Source organism: Carassius gibelio, chromosome B5 (assembly GCF_023724105.1).
Source record: "Carassius gibelio isolate Cgi1373 ecotype wild population from Czech Republic chromosome B5, carGib1.2-hapl.c, whole genome shotgun sequence".
Lineage (NCBI taxonomy): Eukaryota > Metazoa > Chordata > Actinopteri > Cypriniformes > Cyprinidae > Carassius > Carassius gibelio.
Window position 1 is genome coordinate 4543738 of NC_068400.1, and position 22153 is coordinate 4565890.

Below are 22153 nucleotides of genomic sequence, written 5' to 3' on the forward strand. Positions count from 1 at the left end.
TCCTGCCTCAAGACTAGGAAAAATCAAGGACACGAGGGCAGGATCATGACAGAACCCCTCCCTTAAGGAGCGGCTTCCAGACGCTCCTCAAGGGAACATCAAACACGGGACATGACTGACATGACAGACTGGGACACAGACACAAACCAACAAGACATGACTAATAATAACAAAGGCAAACATGAAAACACAATGGCAGGGTTAGGGTGACATAACAAAAAAAACAAACAGGGAAGGGGAGGGGGCGGGACCACAAAGTTCATGGGGGACAGACCAGGGCGGGGGGGTGGGGTAGGAATCTTAGGAGGACAGGACGAAGGCTGACGACGGGGGGTACGGGCAGGTCTGGGTGGTGAGGGGCGGGGAGGGGTCTCAGGACAACTGACAGGGGACATGACAGGAGCAGACAAGGGACGCGGGGCAACACTTACGGGACGCGGGGCAAGACTTACAGGACGCGGGGCAAGACTTACAGGACGCGGGGAGACGACAGCTGGACACGGGGGAACAACATCTACTGGACACGGGGCGACAACATCTACTGGACACGGGGCGACAACATCTACTGGACACGGGGCGACAACATCTACTGGACACGGGGGGACAACATCTACTGGACACGGGGGGACAACATCTACTGGACACGGGGGGACAACATCTACTGGACACGGGGGGACAACATCTACTGGACACGGGGGGACAACATCTACTGGACACGGGGGGACAACATCTACTGGACACGGGGGGACAACATCTACTGGACACGGGGGGACAACATCTACTGGACACGGGGGGACAACATCTACTGGACACGGGGGGACAACATCTACTGGACACGGGGGGACCACAGGACACGGGGCCACATCAACAGGACACGGGGAGACAACGGCTGGACATTTGGGACTTCTGGGGACAGGGTCAGGGGACAAGACAGGACTGACAGGGATTTCTAAAATTTGGACAAGACGGGACAAATAATCAGAAAATGCTTTAGCAGCTAGGACAATTGGCATCTCCTTATGAGATGAAACCGACTGTACAAGAGTCTTTGCTGCAGAGTCGGCCGCGGCTCTCTCCTCCGCTCTCACGACTGCCGACTTGCATACAGCTTTCTTTCCCGGCTCGGGCACGCTAGCGCTCACCGCTGCTGACTCGGACACGCTCACTGCTGCTGGCTCGGGCACGCTCACTGCTGCTGGCTCGGGCACGCTCACTGCTGCTGGCTCGGGCACGCCAGCGCTCTCCGCTGCTGGCTCGGGCAAGCTCACCGCTGCTGGGTCGGGCACGCCAGCGCTCACCGCTGCTGGCACGGGCACGCCAGCGCTCTCCGCTGATGGCACGGGCACGCCCACCGCTGCTGGTACGGGCACGCCAGTGCTCTCCGCTGCTGGCACGGGCACGCCAGCGCTCTCCGCTGCTGGCACGGGATGAAACGGGGGTCACAGGACCGGCAGGCCCCCTCTTCCTCCTCTTCCTCCTTGGGCGCGGTGCAGAGACCACAGCTGGGTCAGAGGCGGGTTGGGGGAGTTCGGTCTCTGGCAGGGCTGACTCCGACGATTCCGAGGCAGACTCCCACGATAACCGTCTCCCTCGCTTCCCGGGGAGACCGACGGGTGTGGGAGGCACCTCAGGACTCGGTGAGGGATGTGCCTGATCCCCCAGAGTGGCCACGGCCAGGATACGACCCTCTGGAACCGTTGGCAGCTGGGTAGGTGGGGACCTCTGGGGCTCGTCCTCTCGCCCGCTCGCTCCGGAACTACCTCCCCTGGTCCCCCGGAACACCACAAGGCGAGAGCCCTCAAAACAATCTCGCTGGCTGGCTGATGCCATCCAGCATTGCCTCCTGTCTGCTGAGTTCCTTGGTGGTCGGTTCATTCTGTCAGGTTCTTGGTAAGGGAGGAACTCAGGTGCAGACAGGGATTCTCAAACAAAGGGTTTATTAAATACAAAAAGGGAAAACAAAAACCCACGAGGGGGAAAACAAGGGCTAGGGTAAGGACTAAATAACCAAACAAGACAGGGCTGACCAGATAAAGACACTAAACACTAACTATAAACAAACACTCACGGTATACAGGATACAATCACAGTCACAAGTGTGGAACACATCTGAGAAGCACATAAGTAACACAATGAACCGACGCAAGACAGAGCACACTAGGAGATCTAAATAGGGGGAACAATTAAGACACGACAGGTGACACAGATAGGGCAATCACGACACGACTAGGATAACAAGGGGGGCGGGGCAAGGGAACGAGACAACACAAGCACATGGCCCAAAGACAAGGCCATGCGCTTGTACACAAAACAAGGGTCTGTCATGATCCTGCCTCAAGACTAGGAAAAATCAAGGACACGAGGGCAGGATCATGACATAATATACATAAAATAAAATAAATAAATTAAAGCAATATTAAGTCATTCTGAAGAAAAGCAGAAGAGCCATACAAGCTAAATATTTTAAATGTCTTTTTAAATATATCATAGGATGGTGTTAGATAAAGTGTTATTTTTAGATTAGATTTGATTAGATTCAACTTTATTGTCATTATGCAAAGTACAAGTATAGAGCTAATTAAATGCAGTAAGTATCCCAGATGAGCTTATTTTGATAAAAAATGTTTGATCACTAATTTTTTATTATTAGATTTATAAAGTATCCTAATTTGTTATTGAGGTGCATTACTGGATTTTTGTTGAATGTGGGGCCAAAATCATCACAATTAAAAGAACCAAAGACTTAAACTACTTCAGTGTGTGTGCACTGAATTTATTTAATACATGAGTTTCACAATTTGAGTTGAATTAATGAAATAAATGAACTTTTCCACAACTTCATAATTTATTGAGATGCAACTGTATATCCTCACAGAAACTAATATAGGATGTTACAGTCTCTGAGAGTTCATCCAGATCGATGGTAGCAGCTTCAAAAACACTCCAATCAGGCCCACTCTGTTTCGTGTGTCCATCTCTTTACAGTCTTTACTACAGGTTTAGCAGATTTAATTTTTTCCTGTAGGCTGGTATAAGATGAATCAGGTATTGATCAGACAGCCCCACATCTGCTTGGGGAATAGAGTGATGTACCATGAAGCTGGATTAGCTGGCCGGCCAGGTAAGTTTCAGGTTAGTTTGTAACAATCCTGGTTTTTAGGTACCATGTAAGTGGCTTGTCAGTTAGCGGTATTCATTGCCATAGTAACGTACACTCCACGGCTAACCTGCTCCGGGGCTGATATGTTCTGGGATAGAGATCTCAAACTGAAGCTGGACCAATCAGATGTGAGAGAAGTGACCCATGTCTGACACAAAGTCACTCCAGTTTATCTTGCTCCAAATTAAAGATCACTAATGCTAAAAAAAAAATTAAGTCTGGCTTTATGATAATTACGGAGTCATTTTATGATTAATATTATTATTACGATTAATATTATTATTATCTAATACACACAAGCAATTTATGTTTAACAGTTATAATACATCATTTATTTTAAATAAATAGTAATGTATGCAGATCATGTAATAGAAATAAGCTGTGGCATTAAAAAATTGCACTATTCAATATGACCTTTCATGTTCGAGTCTCTATCACTATATATTTTCAAATGTATAAACTAACTTAAGTTTCACTTGTGACTGCACTGAATTTATTTTATTTGTCCTCCTTCATATTTCATATGTTTAAATTTGTCATATTCTTCAATCTCTTAACCTCTAGCAAAACCTTTGACCTTTAGTTTTGAAACTCGCTGTGTCTCTCGCAAAAAGTAAATCAAACATGCTTTGTGTTGCAAGGCTCATGATTGGCTGTTCACCAGTGATGTCACACATTCATGTGCACGTGCTCCCCAAACTCTGGATCAAAGCCTGAGTTGACAAAGAAAGTTGATGAGGAGCATCATGGTACCAACAAAGCCAGATTGGAGAGGTTTGGTTTTGTCAACTCAAAACTAATCCTGTAACACTGAATTTGTGCAACTATCATCATGGTACAGGCCCCTGATCAGCGAGTTTCTGTAAAGCCAGGCTCACGTGCAGAGAGATGTGAACACGAGTGAAACTCCCGCGTCGAATGGACTTGCTTACAGGTAACAAAGAGCACTTCTAGATCTTAACAGCACATCAACTTTAACACAGCTACATCTGCACACCACCGTTCATTGATGTATACAAGATTTCCCCATTGATTCTGCATCACGATCTGCTCTAATGATTGTGTAAATATGAGAAATACCATGAACTGCTTGCTTAATTTATTAGACATTTAAAGCTCTAGCTCTAGTGTCTTTCACAAGTAAAATAATATTCATTTTTATCCAAGAAGAATCAAGAGGAAATTAAAAAAATCGAAAATAATAAGTTGTTGTAAAGGAAACCAGTCAGTTTAGCTCAAAGGGAATTATGATATTTATAGGGAATTTGGTCAGAATCAGTTTGACAGCTGATCAGTTGGCCAGCGATTCAATGAATGAGCCTCATAACATCAATTAAAAATATAAAATAAAAAACATATAAAAATGTCTTAACATGGTAACAGGATCAGCAGTTTAAGACATTATATAGTAAGCACAAAACAAAAAAAGATATTATTTTCAATGTACATAAGACTTTATTGGATAAATCAAAAAGACATGTAAACTAATCTAACAAACACATTCATGCACATTCACACAATTTGCAAAGGCAAAGAGAGGAAAGAATGAGTTTAAGAGAGTGAAAATTTGTTTTGTGATTGGCACAGAGATGAGTCTTTGACCCACTTAGCCAGCGCTAAATCACTAGACGAGACAAAACAAATAAAATAAAACCCATTACAAATGAGGCATTTGTTACATCCAGTGGGACAAAATTACTTATTATACTGCATAAACATAAAACAATGTCTGCATTTGTGATCTGAAAAACAACTAACAACAAGCCTACTCTACTGCTCAAAATGTTTGTCCTTGAAAAGTTTGAACTGCTCAACTTTATAAAAACAGCTGGTGTGCCACAGACACACTGCAAGCTACTGGTTCAGGAAACAGTCCTCATCCTCCATAAAATGCGCAGCACACATCTGAATATTTGAGTTTGACTGTTCTGGAACAGTGTTGAAATGCAACTTAACCACTGATTTCTATTCATGTCCTCTTTTGGAAGGCCAAACAGAGTTTCACTTCAACGAAGCACACAGTGAAACATGGCAGCTGCTGCAACAGAGAGAATAAAAGTAATGCCTTCTATCTTTGCGTGAACCTTTAGGTTGGTGTAATGCAATTCTTCCCACATAGATGTAGAGATGTGACGGCATGGTAGAACTAGACGATTTACGTGAGTGTGGTTGACCCTTAACTTTTATAAAGGATATCTCTTTAGATTTGACACTTTAGTCTTTGAAACTTAATAGGTCTTATATGCATGCACCAAGAGCTTGTAACACTCCAAAGAGAAAATGTTTTTTGAAACTGGATCACATGACCCCTTCAAGACCCTACCGAATCATAAAACCTGTGGAAAATAGGCATTCAACGTGTGATTCTCAAGGTATCTTTTATGTGACAAAGACCTTCCACACTAAAGAGCAGGTGAAAGGCTTTTATGAAGTGTGAGTTAACAAATGAATGTTGAGTTTTCCTTTCTGTGTAAATGTCTTTCCACAGTGAGAGCAGGATAAAGGCTTTTTCCCAGAATGAATTAACATGTGCTTCTTAAGGTATGATTTCAGTGTAAAACTCTTTCCACACTGAGAGCAGAAGAAAGATTTTATCCCAGCATGAATTGACATGTGCCTATTAAGAAACAATGTATGTGTAAAACACTTTCCACACTGAGAGCAGCTGAAAGGTTTTTCTGAATTGTGAGTTACCAAATGAATCTTAAGTTGTCCTTTTCAGTCTAAAACTCCTTCCACACTGAGAGCAGCTGAAAGACTTTATCCCAGCATGAATTAACATGTGATTATTAAGGCTTGATTTCTTTGTAAAACTCTTTTCACACTGAGAGCAGGAGAAAGGCCTTATCCCAGCATGAATTAACATGTGGTGCTCATGGCTCGCTTTACACGTAAAAGTGTTTCCACACTGAGAGCATCTGAAAGGTTTTTCTGAAGAGTGAGTTACCAAATGACTCTTAAGGTGTTCTTTTAGTGTAAAACTCTTTCCACATTGAGAGCAGCTGAAAGGCTTTATCCCAGCATGAATTAACATGTGCCTCTTAAGACTTTTGTAAGATGTGAAACTCTTTCCACACTGAGAGCAGCTGAAAGGCCTTTTGACTTCTGTTGTTTTAATGCTGCAACTCGCTGATTTTTCTTCATTGACACCAGGAGCTTTCTGATCCTCATATTTCTGATCCACCTCTTTCCGATCTTGTCTTTCTTCTTTCATTTTCATCAGGCCTAAAATTAAATCATAATAAAGATTTAAATGAATTGAAACGTTTTTTTAAATGTACAAACAAAAACTGTCAAAACTTTCCCTTTTTAACACCGATCCAAGAAAATCTCAAAACACTGCATTATGTCTCCATGCCAGTAGATGGCGATATACTTTTAGTCATTCCTTTATATAATCCAAAATTTGGGTAGACAAACATTGCCATGCTTTTAATGGCACTAGGTTCAGCCCTATTCATTCATGCCATTGTATATTCACGTCACTAGGAGGATGTGAATCCAAAAATGTTTTGTGGAGTTTTTTAATATTGTCTTCTTTGCATCTGTAAAACCAGAAAACATCATTCTCTTCTTTAATAAACTTATACAGGAGTTAGAATCATCATTGAGAAGACAAAAACATGGATTAGACATGTAATCACGTTGTAGTAAAAAGAATAAAACCAAATTCACGTGTCCATATGTTGACAACAATTGAACATTCCCAAAACGAGAAAAGTAAAGAAAAGTACCTTTTGTAACGTGGAAATGATAAAGTGTTATAGACAATACAGTGTTACAGATATGGCAGTTATAGGTTGATTAGGTTCATTTTAAACCTTTTATGAGTTATTTATGCTCTATGGATGACTTTGAAATGGATAGATGAGAAGGTTTTAGAAATTGAGATCAGTCTGACCACACCCTCTTCTAATAGACCGATAAATCAAAGTCTGTTAATTCACAATTCCATATATGTTTAATATAGAGAGGTTTTGCAGTATGATCATTAAGCCTACTATATATTAAAGAAATAGATGGCCGACCAGCGGATGGTGTGATCCAATCCCAGATAAGATGAGAGGAAATGGGGGATGCCCAAGGAACTCCACAGACCTTGAGAGCAGAGCGTAACTAAAAAAGACAAATTATGATGATGATAGTAAACAAAACCTAGTTCTTGGTTCTTGAAATTGAGTCCTTGGTTATCATACAAGTGTGTGCATGTGTTAATGGCCAATTTAGACCAAGAGGGCTGGACAAATGGCAGATTTCCACAAACATTTTTTAATTAATTAAGTTGTGCCATAAGGGTGTGCTGTTACAAAACTGTCAGGCATTCCACCCATTTCCAGATCCTAATTTATCATTCCAGATAAACTGGGAAAGTATGGAATTGATCTCTTTAATAGTAACCTGGAGAAGGGGAAAGTGGCAACATGGAAAAAAAATGTATTAAGTTGAGATAACAAATTCAATTTGATGGTGGAGATTATGCGTTGAAGAAAGACTTTAAGACTATTCCATCTTTGAAATAATATGATTATGGTCAAGAATCTTAATCTGTGGAATGTCAGATTTCCTGATGGCTTGTGCTAGTGGTTCAAGGGATAAATAAAACAGATTAAGTTGAAAGTGGACATCCCTGCCTCGTTTCACATTGTAAAGGGAACGGGGTGAGATAATATTACCAGTTAAGACTGATGCCTCAGGTAATTGGTAGAGTGTCTTAATCATAGAAATGTTTACCGAAACCAAAATATTGCAGAACTGGCCACATATACAGTAGTTTCATTCTAACAAGTGAAAAAAAAAGTCTGGAAAATTGAGTTCATGAAACAGTCAACGCATATTATCGGACATATGACACCCCTTTATAAAACTGGTTTGGTCCACTTTGATTAAGCTGTGAATTACTTTTTCCTTGCGTGAGGCAAGAGTTTTACAGGACTCTATAATACGACAAAAAAACAAATGTTAGGTCGCACCGATATGACCAGCCATTCGAGGGGGGGGAGAGAGTCTCAGCGATTCTGAAAGTCTCCCTGTCATTAAAAAACAGACAGACACTAGAGCCCTGCATTTCAGCCTGAGCCACAACCTTTTTAACGCTCCTTGAGCCGGGCTTCAGGCTAATTTTCATGTCATAGTTCAGACATGGGCCGGGCTCCCTCCTGTTTAAACTTCTCCTTTTATATTTTAGACATTTATTAATTAGTGATAAAACAAAATCACCACGCTGGTGGAAACAACACGAGACCTTTCTGCTGTGACGGTCAAGAGCGACTCAATGGTGTTTAGAGTCCCGCAGCAGCAGCACAGCAGAACAGTTCTCCGTTCAGATAGACGCAATAGGCTTAAAGGGATAGTTAGAATATTTTGAAGCATCGAAAAAACATTTTGGTCCAAAAATAGCAAAAACTACGACTTTATTCAGCATTGTCTTCTCTTCCAAAATTAAGTTGAACATTTGAAGGAGTATTTTTGGAACTGATCAGAGCGAGAGCGTCGCGAAATGTCACAAAAGTAGTGTGTTTTTGGTTGCCAGGGCAAGACAACCCTGCACAGATTACCAAAAAAAGAAAAAAAAAAAAACAGCATTAAGGGACCAGTGGATGGAGTTAATTTTCTAGAGCATCAACGGAGTTGTGCAAGTGTTTTTGTTTGTTCCCTGCATTTCAATGATGCTTGTTTTACAAACAAGGCCCAGTTTTACACCGGATTTGCGTATCGTTTATTTCTTAAGGATGATGCAGTCCCAATGAAAAAGGGTCACGATCGTGTGTTGGAACCGCAGGCAGTGAGTAAAACTGCTTCAAATATCTCTGTGTTGTTAACTTAGCTATCGGCACGTAAGCACATCAAGTAAACAACATGCGATGTTGTCATCAAACTGCACTTTCCACATGTACACCTTAAAAAAAAAAAAAAAAAAAAAAAGACGACATAAAGTGGAACTTAGTCATTTTCCAAAACCGCTAAGCAAATATATACAGTTTCAGTACATACCACATAGAGACGTCGTTGCTGCTGCTGCTCTCGTTCAGTTTCAGCCTCTGGATCTGATTCTGGATCATAAATATACGCTGAATCTGACTGTAAGCCATGGTTTGTTTTGGATGATGGTTTTTTCCTCACGGTAATGTCACAGCTTCCAAAAGCTCTCAACGCAAAAGCCTACTGGCGCTCATGATTCTTTAGTTTAACCTCACCACGCCTCGTAGTCGCTGATTAGATCTGCAACATTGTAAAAGGTCCGTCTGAAACCGTGTCGCGCGGCCACGGCGCAGCAAAACGTTTGTTTGGAACGTTGAGTAATCGATATGGTGGTATATAAAAAATTAACATCATAACGAAAATATACACCGGTTTTCGGTGTGAACCGGTATACCGCCCAGCACTAAGTGACATACAGCCAAGTACTGTGACCCATACTCTGAATTTGTGCTCTGCATTTAACCCATCCAAAGTTTGTTTTCTAAGATTAATTATGTATTGTGCATATGGTAAGGGAGCAAACTTTCACCTGTAGTAAGACAGCCATGTGAATACAAACATACCACAGCCTTTGAAACATGAAAAAAACCTTTTGGTGAAATACAGTAATTGTTTTCTAAGAAGAATTACGTACTGTATGTACAGTTAGGGAGATATTGGCAAAATTTCACCTGTAGTAATTCAGTCTTGTAACTACAAATGTTCTACAACCTATGGACCATTAAAAAAAATATATATAATATATATATATATATATATATATATATATATATATATATATATATTAGTGCTGTCAAAATTAGCGCGTTAACGCATTAGATTAATTTGAAATATTTAACGCGTTAAAATAAAATAACGCAATTAACGCGGTTGTAGTTTTTTTTTATTTCCAGTTGTGGCCTATGTGTGTTCAACGTGCAAAGAAATACGGATAAGACCAAGGAAGGACTTTTAGACGGAAAGTTTCAGTATAAAACTCTGCCGGATTACTCTTCAGTCTGCCACAAGAAACATTATGACTGTATGACTGTAACAGTGCGTAAATCAGACCTTTCTGTAACGCTAACGTTAATAAGCTTAAACGAAAATAAAGAAATAATTGTGTAGCGGAGTATTTTTTGTACACAGTGCCGCGAACTGTCAATCACTCCTGTGCGCGTGCATCACTGTCCTCCTCAGCTGCAGCAACTTGCGCTCTCTCTCTTCATCAAGCTTTAAAACAAAAAGGGGACAAAAAGATCATATTGTCTTTGTGCATAGGCTATAGATTAATTAGATAAATTAATATCTAAATTTGTGCCTTGCCGTCTACGGTATTTTTTTAGAACTTAGAAAAAAGATGCTGCAGCCAATGAGCAGCCAGCGGGGGCTGCAGGACGACTCAACCTCCGCAGACAGTTTTTAATGTTTATCAGACAATAAATACTCAAGATTTTGCTTTAGTATAACTCACAACGAGTTTCACACACCTTCTCCGGCCACGTTGAGTTGTTGACACTTAACAGTGGGAAAAGCGACACATGCGCTATTCACTTGTATAACTTAAGGGTGAATGGGTAATGTAGTTTCTGCTCTGGGTGGGATGAATTAGGAAGCTTGCATTGTGAAGGGCGCTCTGAAAATTGGCAGTGCAGGTAAAATATTAAAACCTCTATTAAAACAGATGTCCAAATGAGCGTACCGGTACGCTACAAGCACGTTCTGGGCGCACGGAGAGGTGGCGGTACGCTCAAGAGCTATATTTGGAAGTGGCAGTACTGAGTATGGGTGCATACTGGCCCACTTAAAGCACTGGCAATGACTATACTTTGGAATTTTTTTGCAGTCCACTTAGAATTCAACATGGAAATCATTTTTGTTTTTTATTGACATTGATTGTTTTGAAATTCAAATGGTACTTACATGCCTGTGTTTTTATTTCTGTAATAAATATGGCTTTCAAGCCAACAGTTAATTTGGAGGATATTGATGGTTTATTGCAGGTATGTTGTTTACATGAGAAAATCTGTGTTACAAGTTAAACAAAAATTCCAATAAACAATCATATTTTGAATTTAAATAGTTTCTTTGTCTTGAGTTTACATTAATTATTTACATTTTACATTTACATATCCAAAAAGTTTCAGTCTTTTAATTGCGATTAATCGCGATTAATCGCGATTAATTTTAAAAAATTGTGCGATTAATTAGTTAATTTTTTTTAATCGATTGACAGCACTAATATATATATATATATATATATATATATATATATATATATATATATATATATATATATGGTAAATAATGAATTATGGTATTTTTTTAAAGAAAATAGTTTATGTGTACTGTACATAGATTAAGGCTGCTTTTGTCTGTAGCGACATATTGGTTAAATATTTTAAATATTTCAGTTGGCCGACAAGACATTTACTATGGCATTGAAAACATAATTTGTATTAATTACTGGACTTCATTTTGTATTAAGAGATAAATTTGCAGACATTCCCTAAAGCAGCCTAGGCGAATATCCAGCAAATATCAAACCTAAAACTAACTTTACTGCGCTGTAGAACATTTGCAGTAACGTCACTATAGGACTGTGGTTAAGTAGAGCATTATTTGCTTGTTCAGTACGTTTTAATGTATTGGTAAGGGTTTTTGCAGCAGGCTTTGCAAAAATGCAAATTGACTTTTACTGTAAGATGTGTATTTAAGAAATTGATTTAAGTCTTATGTTTATACAAGGGATCTGTGAATATACCACATTTGTCTTTAATGACTGTTTAAAGAATAAACACATACCTCCATGATCCTCTTGTTTTATTCTCCGGGTTTCTGGTTCCTCGTGTTTTATTCTCCAGGTTTCTGGTTCCTCGTGTTTTATTCTCCCGGTTTCTGGTTCCTCCTGTTTTATTCTCCGGGTTTCTGGTTCCTCGTGTTTTATTCTCCAGGTTTCTGGTTCCTCGTGTTTTATTCTCCCGGTTTCTGGTTCCTCGTGTTTTATTCTCCTTGTTTCTGGTTCCTCCTGTTTTATTCTCCAGGTTTCTGGTTCCTCCTGTTTTATTCTCCTGGTTTCTGGTTCCTCCTGTTTTATTCTCCAGGTTTCTGGTTTCTCGTGTTTTATTCTCCCGGTTTCTGGTTCCTCCTGTTTTATTCTCCGGGTTTCTGGTTCCTCCTGTTTTATTCTCCGGGCTTCTGGCTCCTCGTGTTTTATTTTCCAGGTTTCTGGTTCCTCGTCTTTTATTCTTATAGTTTCTGATTCTGGTTCCTCATGTTTTATTTTCCAGGTTTCTGGTTCTCTCGTGTTCTCTTCACTCTCCTCTTTAACAAACTTCATCTTCACAGCAGCAGATCTCAGTTCAGATGATACTTATCCAGATATTCCTGCTTGATTCAACACTTAGTCTCGACTGTGAGGACCAGAATATTACATGACCTGATTCAAAAACTGTATTTCTCTATTTACAGAAACAACATTTCTAACAGTTTGTAGTAAACCAACATCACGAGAAAACAACAGAGAGCGCGGTAAAACTATAAACTTCTTCCTCTTAGGTTTAATAGTGTTTGGCAAATAAACGAATGTGTTTAGCGCCACCCGCTGGACTGGAGAGTGAAGCGACGAGAGGAAGATGTTTTCTTTTTGGGGAAAAAGCCGATCTGCACAAATATATGATAAATAAAATATAGACTTGTATGGTATTTGATCAACACCAACAGCCTTCATAAGTGAGGATTGGTAGACACTTTACTATCCATTAAAATAAGGCTCTGCTGTATTTACAACACACTCTTCCAAGCAAGGTCCTTTTTATTCCTGAAATATGAACTTGTTTCATATAGCTCCGGGTAGGGTCTAGGGTGACCACCCGTCCCGCGTAGCGCGTGCGCGCACAGCGTTTGAAGCCCAATTCATGCGTCCCGCAAATTGAGACGCATAATCAATGCTTGCTCAAAAAAAGTTGATGGCTCTATATCCTCGAGCCCCAGGCAGCCAAACGAACATTACTTGACAGTTCAGCACGCTACTGCGAGAGCCGGAGCGAGCGAGTTTGAATGAGAGATGAAGTTTACATCTTTATAATTTCTGTTTTAACGGTTTTCCTACATTATTTATATTAAAATATGTTATGTAGGCAATAACTCAGTTTACTATTTGACTAATTTACTGAGGTGGCATCGTTGTTAACTTACAAAAATGATGATAATTTGTTGGATTTACATTTTTCCGTTAATAACAGGTAGTGTATTCCGATGTAAAATTAACAGTCGCCTGAGGACGATCAACAACCATCTTATCTGAGCTCAAAATGCTGCTTGAGCAAGTGTCAAGATACTAAAAATAATAAATACATAATTATGAACGTGTTTATGTGTGTTTATTTTTGTTCTTGGTACGTTATTTTAATAGCAATTAATGATTATGAACATAAAACCATTACACGATATATATATATATATATATATATATATATATATATATATATATATATATATATATATATATATATATATATATATTATTATTATTATTATTATTATTATTATTACTATATACCATCGATGAAACCATTTATTTGTTCACTCCTTCCTGATATAGTGAACTCAACTGACACACACTATATAGGAATTAGTGAATGAGTGAACTCCCTTCCCTTGAGTTGTGATGTTAGACTTTTTTTTTAACTGTTCCTGTGGTGTTGAGCAACTACAATTCATTTTAATCCTATAATTTTTTATTATAATTTATTTAAAGTGAATAAATTGTAATGAAAAATAAATAAAATAGCTAAAGTAAAATGTATGTTTAGGGGAATAGGGCATTATTAATATACCATGTAAGACATGTGTATGTGTGTGTGTGTGTGTGTGTGTGTGTGTGTGTGTGAGAGAGAGAGAGAGAGAGAGAGAGAGACGAGAGAGAGAGCACACGTTTGTGTGTGAGTGACCGAGTGATTTAGCGTGAGTGCGTTTTTATGTGTTCAAGTGAATGTGTGTGTGTGTGACGGCACACGACTGGTCAGAAAGCAGTGTGTTTATTATCATATATGCATTAGTCAATAATAGTTTGTTTTAGAAGCTAACGTTAGCCAATGGAAAGCATTTTACTTACCTATCTGGGTGCATCCGTGACAGGTGTCTGTTAAAGTTTGAGGTTGTCCCAGTCTTTTCCTCGATTGTGTGATTACACACACAACATTTAGCGCTGCTCTTTCAGCATTAGATGCAAAATTCCTGTATTTTAAAACAGCAGTATTTGGAGAAGCTCTCAAGCATCCAAAATATCGACCCATGCGAGCTCCCTGCAGGAGCACACAGACCTGGACCATTTACCTCCATGCACATATATGGACATTGGGAATTATATTGTTTTTGGTTTAAGTTACTACACAATTCAGGAGTTTAAACAAGTCTTTGGAAAGTTGCGAGGCTTTCTGCTGTGGCTGTGTCCATCTACAGCAGGTGATGAAAACAGTGTTGTACTGGCCAAAGTATGTAAGTTTATTCACATGCGTTTTAGTGTATTGTAATTACATTGCATTTAGAATGCACTTCTTGACCAAAATGACAAAGTAATTAACTACGACTGTTTCGCAAACACTAGATTGTAACGAGATGTTCAATCTATGCGAACGTTTCCAACATGTTTTGATGTAGGCTAAAGCTGTGAATGTTTAGTTATGATTTGATTTTAACCCAATGACACATACTGTATCAGGTTTTTGTGTTGGGGGCTGCAAAGTGGACAAACCAGTTCTGGGTTAGCTAGGGTAGTTAAATGTGTGATTGGGAGATGTACATGTCCTGGTAAGATTAAAGCCATTAACAGCGTGAATGCAAGGTGACTTACATCGTAAACAATATAATTCCCAATGTCCATATGTGCACAGAGGTAAATTGTTCAGGTCTCTGTGCCACTGCAGGGAGCTCGTATGGGTCGATATTTTGGATGCCTGAGAGCTTCTCCAAACACCGCTGTCCAGGACTTGAGTACTCCATCACTGCGCGAGATGCATACCAGTTAGAAAAGTGTCTGAGTTATGTACGCTTGCTCCGATTTCATGCTGACATGTGCCAAAAAAACTCTCACGATGACGAGGCGGCTGTGTCGGATTGAGCAGTCGAGCACAGTTGCTCTCCACCAACTGCGCTGATCAAAAGCATGATGGGAAACGATTGACTGACGACACAACTTTATGCTCATTGGTCGAGAATGTAAATTGATAAATTTTCTCTTTATTCTAATAATTAGATTACCCATTTATTTTTTCATTTATATTTACATGCAAACTAAACAAAAACAAAACACGCCTAGTGAAGTTAAGAATTAGGACATGCGTTTATTTAATTTTCCTTTAATAAGAATTCTTCCTTGTTGTAATTTTCACTTTATTCTATTGTATGTTTGTGTGAATTAATAAATCAATCAAATTAAAAATATACATGCACACATACATATCTAAAAAGACTGTTTAGCCATTATGCCTCATCTTTGTGTGGTTTCATCTGAGAAGTGTCAAGTGTCGATTACATCCACTTTGTCTGCGATATAAAATGCGAACACAATCTCCTCCATTGCTGACGTTTGCAGGCAATAAAAAAGTGGGATTCAGGAAGTGTCTGACTTCAAAGGTCTTTTTTGACCCCTCCCCTTACTGCAGCCGCCTACTCTAGCCGACATTTCAGGCGAAGCAAAGCGCATCTCAAACAAGCCTACTTTCGTCGCCCCCCTTCTCGCGTGAGAAGCTAAGTGATGTCATGCGCCTTGTCGTCTTTAAAGGGTAAGTTCACCCAAATAGCAAAATTATGTCATTAATAACTTACCCTCATGTTGTTCAAAACCTGTAAGACCTCCTTTTATCTTCAGAACACAGTTTAAATTTTTTTAGATTTAGTCCGAGAGCTCTCAGTCCCTCCATTGAAGCTGTGTGTACGGTCTACTGTCCATGTCCAGAAAGGTAAGAAAAACATCATCAAAGTAGTCCATGTCACATCAGAGGGTCTGTTAGAAATTTTTGAAGCATCGAAAATACATTTTGGTCCAAAAATAACAAAAACTATTCAGCATTGTCTTCTCTTCCGGGTCTGTTGTCAATCCGGGCTCACGACTCCGCAGTGACGCTGCTGACGTAAGACACTGTTTACGTAAGACGCTGCTGACGTAAGACGTCTTGTATCGTTTGTATTGCTTTATTTTTTTTTCTTGATCGCTAAAAACAACCATGGGGACGTAAAGTGCATTACCAACGCCGACAGATGAACGTATTCACTTTTACTCTTTCCCAGTAAATGATCCAGAGCGACTAAAACTATGGCTGCTATGTGTTCAGCGAGATGTTGATTTACCTCTCCAAATCATCAGTCTACTGAAATTATGCAGTAAGCATTTTTCACCAGATGACTTCAGGCCAGATACAGGAAAGATTGTTTGACTTCTCAGTTTTATTAAAAACAGTTGTTAAAAGTTATGTTATGCTATGCTTTGGATTAAACTGTAAATTACATACTAATTAAAACTGTACAATCAAATGTTTTAGGAGACTTCAAATTATCCACTGCAGCTAAGCCAGGACACAAAGTCTGAAGGCCTTACCCCTGTACAGGGTGCAGAGTCAGAATCACAGGAATCTCAGGCAGCAGATACACCTTCTACCAGTCTGCTTCCAGTAGCAAGTGAGAAAGAGGTGAACAGAGAGGAATTTCCAACCACAGTTTTAGCTGGTGTTCCCCAGTCAACCCCACGTAAATCATATGACAGACAAAGTTCTGTACGAGAAACTGATGCTATCAACTCCAGAGTCAGCAAAGGATCCATCCCATCCGTCATCATCAGGGACATACTATGCCATGCCTGTCATAAAGTCCTTTCAATCTTAAAGTGAAGTGACATTCAGCCAAGTATGGTGACCCATACTCAGAATTTGTGCTCTGCATTTAACCCATCCGAAATGCACACACACAGAGCAGTGAACACACACACACACTGTGAGCACACACCCGGAGCAGTGGGCAGCCATTTATGCTGCGGCGCCCGGGGAGCAGTTGGGGGTTCGATGCCTTGGGCACCTAAGTCGTGGTATTGAAGGTGGAGAGAGAACTGTACATGCACTCCCCCCACCCACAATTCCGTCCGGCCCGAGACTAGAACTCACGACCCTTCGATTGGGAGTCCGACTCTCTAACCATTAGGCCACGACTTCCCTAAATCTGTATGTATATATTAGAATAATATGTTGTTTACAAAATAACTATGCAAGCTACTGTTTCACTTGTAAAGTTTTGTCTGTTCTCTTGTTGTATTATGGTATACTTGTGTTGTCAGTGAGCACATGAGTTTTTCACCTTTTTATGACATTGCGACTTTACCATGGGAATTTTTACACACACACACACACACACATATATATATATATATCAGTGGTTTTCAACCTGTGGGTATTGCAGACAATTACTATTAAAAGAAATAATATATTGTTCATATATGTAAAAATGAGTCATAACATAAAAACATAATTTCATATAATTAAATAACAAGAAATAAATATTAAACTGTAACTATGCTTGCACTATTTGAGCTCGCTGATTGGTTTAAGAATAAACCACCAATTTATCTTAGATATTTTTGCTGCATATGCTAACGAACAACAGCAGTTGTATGGAAGGCATTTTCTGCCAAATTTAAATAAATAAATTAAATGATTAAAATGAAAATTAAAACCAGATTAACAATTTCATTACAGAAAACTGTACGCAAAATATGTGACAAAATTGAGAATTAAATTAAATGATTTCATTTTCACAGTGACATCCCTGTCAAATTGAAACATAAAATGCAATTGGTGATTTCACATTTGATTTTCAATACAGTCTAGAGGCAAGACTGCCAATATTAAAATGAAAAGCCAAACGTGAAAAATAAACTACAAATACAGTTTTTACAAAGCTCTTTATTAACGCTCACGCAATAATGGTGACACAATTCAAATTTAAATGTAAATTTTACTTTTCATTTTAACTCCTCTTTTATTTCACAGCTTTCATTTTCGTTTTCATTTTCAAAGACAACCTGCATGCAAATTCTATGTTAATGAGTGGGTGTGGCTCAATTACGCTGTTACGTGGAGGAGCTAAAATGGCGGTTATGGCCAGTATAGCAGCAGAATTAAACCAGCTAGCAAACATTTCGGATGATGATGACTTCATTTTGCTACGAGTTCAATCTATATTGGATACACTTGGACATTTTGCAGCCGTCACAAACTCCGATGTCGATCCTCAAGTTATAAATAGTCTTAGTGAGGTTGTGCAGTGCCTTCAAGTTCGGTAAAACTGGCAAGATATTCACAGATTCGACTTTTCCGGATCAATAACTCGCGAGCAAAACGTTTTTGGTACACGAATTATGCCTCTTTTTACTCGTAGTGATGTAGTAAACGAGCTACAAGCGAGTTTGCCTGAAAACAAGCTTTCCTCCGCTCTGTACAAAATACGTTGATCTCAATGCGCTGGCGTCTGAGAGACAAGTCCTAAGGGACCGTCTGCAAAGTGCGAAACGCGAAAAAGGTTACTAATAAAATACTTAATAACTTCACAGTAACACACTGTAGTGTCACCAAATTCAATTCACACATCACTGCTCTCCTGCTGCTTATACTACAATGTTGGTTTTAAAAATAGTTGCTTTTGCACAATTTTACGATTTTTTTTATTATGAAAACGTCAATAACGTTACTGTAACACACTGTACTTTCACCAAATTCAGTTCACACATCACTGCTCTCCTACTGGTTATACTACAACACTTATATTGAAAATAGTTGCTTTTGCACCATTTTTATGATTTTTTTTATGATGAAAAACAGTTAATAACTTTACTGTAACACACTGTACTTCCACCAAATTCAGTTCAAACATCACTGCTCTCCTGCTGGTTATACTACAACACTCATTTTGAAAGTAATTGCTTTTGCAAATTTTTATAATTTTTTATTATGAAAAATAATTAAATACTTCACTGTTATTGAACATAATAGTTAATAACTTTACTGTAACACACCTTACTTCCACCAAATTCAGTTCACACATCACTGCTCTACTGCTGTTTATACCACAACTTTGATTTTAAAAGGAATTGCTTTGGCAGATTTTTTATGATTTTTTTTTTTTAATTATGAACAATAGTTAATAAATGTACTGTAACACACTGTACTTCCACCAAATTCAGTTCACACATAACGGTTCTCCTACTGGTTATGCTACAACTTTAATTTTGAAAATAATTGCGTTGGCACATTTTTTATGATTTTTATTATGGAAAATAAAGTCACCATTATTGAACATAATAGTTAATAACTTTACTGTAACCCACTGTATTTCAACCAAATTCAGTTCACACATCACTGCTCTCCTGCTGGTTTTACAACAACTTTAATTTTGCAAATAATTCCTTTAACAAATGTTTTTTATGAATACTAATTAAGGAAAAAATTTTAATAACTTTACTGTAACACACTGTACTTTCACCAAATTCAGTTCACACATCACTGCTCTCCTGCTGGTTATACTTCAACTTTCATTTTGAAATTAATTGCTTTTGCACATTTTTTAGGATTTCTTATTATGAAAAATAGTTAATAACTTTACTGTAACACACTTTACTTCCACCAAATTCTGTTCACTCATCACTGCTCTCCTGCTGGCTATACTACTACACTCATATTGAAAATAATTGCTTTGTCACTTTTTTATGATTTTTTTATTATGAAAAAAAAAAACCAGCAGGAGAGCAGTGATGTTTGAACTGAATTTGGTGAAAGTACAGTGTGTTACAGTAACGTTATTGACGTTTTCATAATAAAAAAAATCGTAAAATTGTGCAAAAGCAACTATTTTTAAAACCAACATTGTAGTATAAGCAGCAGGAGAGCAGTGATGTGTGAACTGAATTTGGTGACACTACAGTGTGTTACTGTGAAGTTATTGAGTATTTTATTAGTAACCTTTTTCGCATTTCGCACTTAGCAGACGGTCCCTTAGGACTTGTCTCTCAGACGCCAGCGCATTGAGATCAACGTATTTTGTACAGAGCGGAAAGCTTGTTTTCAGGCAAACTGGCTTGTAGCTCGTTTACTACATCACTACGAGTAAAAAGAGGCATAATTCGTGTACCAAAAACGTTTCTCTCGCGAGTTATTGATCCGGAAAAGTCGAATCTGTGAATATCTTGCCAGTTTTACCGAACTTGAAGGCACTGCACAACCTCACTAAGACTATTTATAACTCGAGGATCGACATCGGAGTTTGTGACGGTTGCAAAATGTCCAAGTGTATCCAATATAGATTGAACTCGTAGCAAAATGAAGTCATCATCATCCGAAATGTTTGCTAGCTGGTTTAATTCTGCTGCTATACTGGCCATAACCGCCATTTTAGCTCCTCCACGTAACAGCGTAATTGAGCCACACCCACTCATTAACATAGAATTTGCATGCAGGTTGTCTTTGAAAATGAAAACGAAAATGAAAACTGTGAAATAAAAGAGGAGTTAAAATGAAAAGTAAAATTTACATTTAAATTTGAATTGTGTCACCATTATTGCGTGAGCGTTAATAAAGAGCTTTGTAAAAACTGTATTTGTAGTTTATTTTTCACGTTTGGCTTTTCATTTTAATATTGGCAGTCTTGCCTCGAGACTGTATTGAAAATCAAATGTGAAATCACCAATTGCATTTTATGTTTCAATTTGACAGGGATGTCACTGTGAAAATGAAATTATTTAATTTAATTCTCAATTTTGTCACATATTTTGCGTACAGTTTTCTGTAATGAAATCGTTAATCTGGTTTTAATTTTCATTTTAATCATGTAATTTATTTATTTAAATTTGGCAGAAAATGCCTTCCATACAGTTGTGCCAAGTCTGAGTTATTTACTGTTCATTGCCAGTTCATTCAATAAATACAGTTAACAATCTAGCTTCTGAGTACTAAGTTATTAACCCAACAATAGTGGGGTCAGTTAATTTTGTTGAAGTGGGGCACACAAACATATGTGTTTGGATGTGTGGGCTGCGAGTTTCAAAAGGTTGGGAACCACTGATATATATATATCTTTTTTACCTATTGCCCAAATATAATTTGTCAAAAGTAGTAAAAACTATTGAATATTTAAATAAGTCTTTTTTTTTTTCATTATAGGTTACAGAAGCAACAAGCTCTGTTGCAATGGAACCAGTAGCCTTCAAAAGGTGTGTAGACTCTATTTTGGACAAAGGATTGAAAATAGTCGTGATCACCACGGACAGGTCCACCTCAATAAGAAAGACTTCCAGAAAAACGCGGATTTTTTTGTGATTGTTGCGGGCAAAAATCCTTGATTTTGCGGCACGTTTTCTTAAAAAATGCGATGCAATATGCGGGATAGTTTTGCAATTTTATGCGATGAAATTGCGTGAACTTGAAAAACTGCGGTTTGATGAAAAAGAGAAAAAAAAGGTGATTCCCCCAACACCTTTTTCTCACTAGGCTACTACCTAAATGTAAAGAGTAATTTCTTATTACTTCCTATGATAAGCGACCATACTAAATCACAGAATATTTAAGTTGCAATCTCTTACTGCAATGTAAATTATTTTACATACTACTAATATAATTACAACTGTAAGTTTTTGGTACTGTTCTGTAACAAAAAAGTGCAATCTTACAACTGTAAAGTTGTATCAACTTCTCAATGAAACTACAACAGTGTTAGTAGCCTAGTGTTGGGAGAGTCACCTTTTTTCTCTATTTCATCAAACCGCAGTTTTCGCAAGTTCTGGCAATATAATTTGGCTCCACTGTCATGTAACAAATTGGGAAACTGCTTTGCGCGTTCTTTTGTGCTTATTTTTGTTGGCAAATAAGAATGATTTGCACGCTTCAAGTTTCACCCTGGTTTCACCACGGGGTTTGCAGATAACGTTCATCTCACGTAATTACGTCACTTCATAAGGTTCCCATGGCAATAGGGGGAAAATGGCGCTTTACTTGTGAG

The 22153-nt window shown here is 38.6% G+C and overlaps 2 protein-coding genes across 10 annotated transcripts in view; both read right to left on the reverse strand.

Annotated features, from left to right (window-relative positions):
- The window catches only part of LOC127958682 (rho guanine nucleotide exchange factor 15-like), a 120836-nt gene that overhangs the window by 33564 nt on the left and 65119 nt on the right, over window positions 1–22153 (reverse strand). The gene's annotated exons all lie outside the window — the stretch shown is intronic.
- On the reverse strand, window positions 4593–12680 carry LOC127958701 (zinc finger protein interacting with ribonucleoprotein K-like). Of its 2 annotated transcripts, none has more exons than XM_052557672.1 (2): window positions 11924–12678; window positions 4593–6385 (listed from the first exon to the last, which is right to left on the reverse strand). In XM_052557672.1, exons 1-2 carry the CDS (start codon window positions 12456–12458, stop codon window positions 5865–5867), a joined length of 1056 nt encoding a protein of 351 aa, XP_052413632.1. In that variant the 5' UTR covers window positions 12459–12678; the 3' UTR covers window positions 4593–5864. The 2 variants fall into 2 exon arrangements, with proteins under 2 accessions (XP_052413632.1, XP_052413633.1); XM_052557673.1 differs by lacking the exon at window positions 4593–6385 and adding an exon at window positions 6889–7276 and having other exon boundaries at window positions 11924–12680.